This window comes from Blastocystis sp. subtype 4 (assembly GCF_000743755.1).
Source record: "Blastocystis sp. subtype 4 strain WR1 chromosome Unknown seqid_0504, whole genome shotgun sequence".
Taxonomy (NCBI): domain Eukaryota; class Bigyra; order Opalinata; family Blastocystidae; genus Blastocystis; species Blastocystis sp. subtype 4.
Window position 1 is genome coordinate 1 of NW_014569043.1, and position 5,186 is coordinate 5,186.

Sequence of the window (5,186 nt, forward strand, 5' to 3'; positions counted from 1 at the left end):
CGAAACAACCAGCCACCATTCCAGCCACCAACAAACCACCAAGAGGAATGTTACCATGCTCATCCTTGTAGTAATTCTGAATTGTAGCATTCAGAGGGAAGAAAATCATCGAGTAAGGAACATCTCGAAGCAGAGTAATTGTTGAACCCTTATACATTCCCTTCACACCAAGCTCTTTGCACACTATACTCACACTCATCTTTTATCTATACCAGACCACAGACCCGTTCGCTGCTCCTTAGGAAGAGTTGCTTGAACTTGCATACGGATCTTCGTGATTTCCATAGGATTCGTAGCAATCACTTGACAGAATCCAGCACCTATCGATCAAACTACAACTCCTCTATTACTAGCACCAGCGAGAATACCATTGTACCAAGCAACATTACCATTCTCATCAGCTGTCTGCTCTCTCACAAAATCATTCACTGCCAACTTGATGGCCTTCTCAGGTGTCACTCCGATGAGATTTGCCAGAATACCTCTACCAAGAACACAACTTCCTAACAACAAACCTGTAGAGACCGGAAGGACCTTCCTCTCTACAAATGGTCTTAAAGCAATCCCAAGGACCCTTATACTTCATTGGTCCTGTCGTCTGTCTCTATTTCTCAACTCTTCCAACCAAACTCTACTTGAAGACGAGTCTTCACCATATCCAGAGGATAAACAATCGAAGTACCCACAATTCCAGCGATACCACCAACGACAAGTTTTTGAAGAAAGGGGACCTACTCCATCAATGAATCTCCTATATACCAACCTTTTTGACCTGATTATCAGGCATGGCTCTTGGAGAAGCAATAACGAGTTAGTATTTGAAACGTGGAAATGATGGTTTCTACTGTAGTCTGATTCCTCCTATCCCGCTAAGAATGATGAAAAACCGCGGTTCTACAGAAATCGATAATCAACAAATGGAGTATCTGAATAGAGAGTATGGAAATGGAATCGATATAACACTCTGAGTGTTGATAGTAAATGTTCGAGAAATTAGTTCAATGTCCTTATGATGAATTGGACATCCTCCTCCTACTGTTCTAAAACTCAAAAAGGCCTTCAGAACCATTCTTTTCATTGAAAGAACAAATCTTGATAATTATAAACCACTGAACATGTCTTCTTTTTAACGATGATTTCTCAAATCTGATAGAGTTTGAAGAGTCAATTCTATGTACATTGTACTAAAGGAGAGTTTATTGATAGTTGGATTCATTCAAATACTCATTGTCTTCGAATCTCTTGAAGGAAGCAAATGGATAATAGTATGTATCAGAAGAGAATTGGGTCACAACTAGTTGACGAAGAAATCCGAAAGAACCAATTGGAGCGAAAACTAGCTAATGGTGAAGTAGCTGCATTTGGAGAGAAATATCAAGGTCAATTCGATCGAGACCTGTATGGTGGAGTGGATAAAGGTATAGGAATGGATTCGGAGTTGAACTTGTAGACAAATACAACGAAGAGATTATTGAAGAAGATGAATTGGAAGCAAATGAGGTTGGTGATTATTCTGGACTGTAGAGATTCGAAGGAGATTGTGAGATTGTAGACATCCTGCTACAATCAATCGACGACGTAAAGAAGAAGCAGATCAACGTGAAAATGAGATTGAAGATATGCGACAGCGAGGGGGAAGTGGTTTGGTGAATACTCGAATTGCTGACAGAGAAAGTGATTATCAGCGTCAACGAATTAAACGAATGTTATCACCTGAGGTAGGTTGTATTCATGGAATTCTTAGGATTAGAGAAGCGATCCTTACAAGGATAGCGAACCAGTTCGTGGTTACAAGGAAGTAATGCGTGAGAAACTGTTGGATGAGGAGGAGAGTCGTGTATACAAACAGATTCTGGAGAAGCAACAAGAAGAGCAAGAACGTCAAGTGTGTATGATGGGAATCTATCATAATTAGAGTCAGAAGCGATCTGAGGCCTCTACTGATAAGACAGTTTCTTCTACAGATAGTGTATGGGATGCTCCTACGCCTAGTTGGATTCTTCTATAACTTTCATGTGTAGCTCGTGGTTCTGAAGTGGGAGAGACACCATCTCGCAGTAAGTGGGGTGAGACACCTGCTCGTGGGAAATGGGATCAAGGGGAGAAGACGATTGGAGATACGCCTGGAGCGAAACGTTCTCGATGGGATGAAACCCCTGTGAGTCGAGCCTTTGGAACTAGTACTCCAGGTTCTGGTGGTGTGACACCTGGAGGTCCAATGACTCTGTGGCAACAGGAGATGGCTTGGCGAAATCGTCCATTAACAGATGAGGAGCTGGATCAGTTGCTGCCTGGAGGTTATCGTATCGTGGTTCCACCTGAGAGCTATGTAGAGATAAAGAGAGAATATGAGATGTAGAAACCAAAGGTTCAAAGGAATCACAATCTAATGAGTACACCCACTCCAATGGCAACACCAGGATTCAATATTGGTGACACACCTACACGTGAGGTGTATGGTATGATGACACCAGGTAATAGAGGGATACAGAATGAATCGTAGTGGTTCAAGAGGTGCCTCTGTTTGCTCATGATCAACAACAATTTGCAGATCTGTTGAAGGATGTGGATGAGGCGAATATGACAAAGGAGGAAGCCCGAGATCGAAAGATCATGATTCTTCTACTGAGGATTAAAAATGGAAACCCTCTTCAGAGGAAGGGTGCTCTTCGTCAGATTACAGAAGGAGCTGTTAGTTTTGGAGCTGGTCCTCTGTTCAATAGGTGCGTGAGTATAGCAAGAGAATGATTTATAGAATTCTCCCATTACTGGTAAGTACAGAACTGGAGGATCAGGAGCGTCATCTCCTTGTGAAGGTGGTGAATCGAGTGTTGTTTAAGCTGGATTCATTAGTCCGTCCATTCGTTCATAAGATTCTCGTAGTAGTCGAACCCATGTTAATTGATGCTGACTACTATGCACGTGTTGAGGGTCGTGAGGTGGTATCGAATCTAGCAAAGGCAGCTGGTCTTGCATATATGATCTCCTCAATGCGAGAGGACCTGGATAGTCAGGATGAGTATGTTCGGAATGCTACGGCTGCTGCTTTCTCCGTGGTTGCTTCAGCACTGGGTATTCCTGCAATGATTCCATTCCTGAAAGCTGTATGTCGGAGTAAGAAGAGTTGGTTGGCTCGACACACTGGTATCAAGATTGTGAAGCGTATTGCTGAGTTGATGGGTTGTGCAGTATTGCCTCATCTCCGTCACTTGGTTGAGTGTGTGAAGGATGGAATCACAGATGAACAGCCGAAGGTCCGAACGATTACTGCTCTTGCTCTGGCTGCATTGGCTGAAGCTTCCTTCCCTTACGGTATTGAATCCTTTGACTGTGTTTTGGCACCTCTGTGGTCTTCAGTGAAGGTTCTTCGAGGCAAATCACTGGCAGCCGTATTGAAAGCAGTGGGTTTCATTATTCCTCTGATGGATGAGACACGAGCTTCTCAATACATCGATGATGTGATGTATATCCTGGTCCGTGAATTCAGTACTCCAGATGAGGAAATGAGGAAGATCGTTATCAAGGTAGTGAAGCAGTGTGTTCAAACTGATGGTATTGCTAGTGAAGTGAGATTAGAATGAATGTGTAACTGATAGTATATCAAGGAGTCAATTGTCCCTGAATTCTTCAAACATTTGTGGACACGACGTACTGCTGGGAATCGATACACAAGCAAAATCCTTGTAGAGACAACAAATGAGATCGCTCAACGAGTGAGTATGAGGAGAGAGAGTAAGGATTTAGGTAGGAGCTCAGGAGGTGATTGCTCGTCTGGTACCGTGTATGAAAGATGAGAATGAGTGGTTCAGGTATATGGTACTCAACAGTATCACATCTGTACTCTCCATGTTGGGAGCTTCAGATCTGGATCTACGTCTTGAGGAACAATTAATGAATGGGCTGTTATTCGCTTTCCAGGAACAGGGTGGTGAAGACACATCTGCCCTGATCAACTGTTATGGAACAGTACTGAAGATGCTGGGTATTCGTGCTAAGCCCTATATGGATGAGATCACCTCTGCAATCAAATGGCGACTCAGTAATCGGAATGCGAATGTGCGTATGCAGGCAGCTGATCTGATTGCTCGAATTGCTCCCTCAATGAAGGCATGTGGTGAAGACAACGCACTGAAGAATATGGGTCGAGTGCTATTTGAGTATTTGGGTGAAGAGTTCCCTGATGTGTTGGGATCCATTCTAGGCGCACTCAAATCTATTGTGAATGTGATGGGGATGGAGGAGATGGAACCTCCTATCCGAGATCTGCTCCCACGATTAACACCAATTCTCCGAAATCGAAATGAGAAGGTACAAGAGAATTGTATTGATCTGGTGGGTCGAATTGCTGATCGTGGTCCTGAATTTGTTCCTCCAAAGGAGTGGTCTCGAATCTGCTTTGATTTGCTGGATATGCTGAATGCAAAGAAGAAGTCGATTCGACGAACCACAGTAAACACGTTTGGATACATTGCCAAGGCCCTGGGACCACAGGATGTGATGTACACACTCCTCAATAATTTGAAGGTCCAGGAGCGACAAAACCGTTTGTGTACCTCGATTGCTATTGCTATTGTAGCTGAGGCCTGCGAGCCATTTACTGTGTTACCAGCTCTTATGAATGAATACCGTCTACCTGAAATGAATGTCCAGAATGGCGTATTGAAGGCTCTCTCCTTCATGTTTGAGTATATCGGAGAGACAGCAGCCAATTATATTTACAGCTGTGTTCCTCTTCTGGAAGATGCGCTTATGGATCGAGATCTGATCCATCGTCAACAAGCGAGTGCAGCTATTAGTCATCTTGCTGTAGGTGTATATGGAGAGGGATGTGAGGATGCGATTACTCATCTTCTGAACTATGTATTCCCAAACATCTTCGAAGTATCACCTCATTTGAACAAGGCTGTCTTGGCTGCTATCGAGTCATGTCGTCTGGCATTAGGTCCTCCTGTGGTCCTTATGTACGTGTTACAGGGATTGTTCCATCCAGCACGACGTGTGCGTGAGGTGTATTGGAAGATTTACAACAATCTATATATCTATGGAGCAGATGCTCTCACGATGGCTTATCCTCTACTGGAAGATGATGGTGTGAATACGTATAGAAGGGATTATATTGAGATGTTTATATGATATGTTTGTTACAATCATTTGTTCACAATTCACTTATATCAGTAACAAACACA

General features: G+C 43.2%; 2 protein-coding genes across 2 annotated transcripts; one reads left to right on the forward strand and one right to left on the reverse strand.

The window, feature by feature from the left end:
• JH06_4965 (hypothetical protein) lies at window positions 1-787 on the reverse strand (the record flags this gene model as incomplete). The annotated part of the gene is made up of 6 exons (XM_014669540.1): window positions 1-183; window positions 213-320; window positions 351-484; window positions 516-604; window positions 636-731; window positions 764-787. Coding segments are annotated over 6 exons (634 nt in total), but the record flags the coding sequence as incomplete, so codon positions are not given.
• A 480-nt stretch (window positions 788-1,267) lies between these two features.
• JH06_4966 (splicing factor 3b subunit 1) lies at window positions 1,268-5,133 on the forward strand (the record flags this gene model as incomplete). The annotated part of the gene is given in 12 exon segments (XM_014669541.1): window positions 1,268-1,418; window positions 1,451-1,520; window positions 1,553-1,718; window positions 1,751-1,885; window positions 1,916-1,991; window positions 2,022-2,329; window positions 2,360-2,474; window positions 2,504-2,723; window positions 2,756-3,566; window positions 3,597-3,713; window positions 3,745-3,809; window positions 3,828-5,133. The coding sequence occupies 12 exon segments, from the start codon at window positions 1,268-1,270 to the stop codon at window positions 5,131-5,133; spliced, it is 3,540 nt and encodes a 1,179-aa protein (XP_014525027.1).
• Window positions 5,134-5,186: the final 53 nt, after the last annotated feature.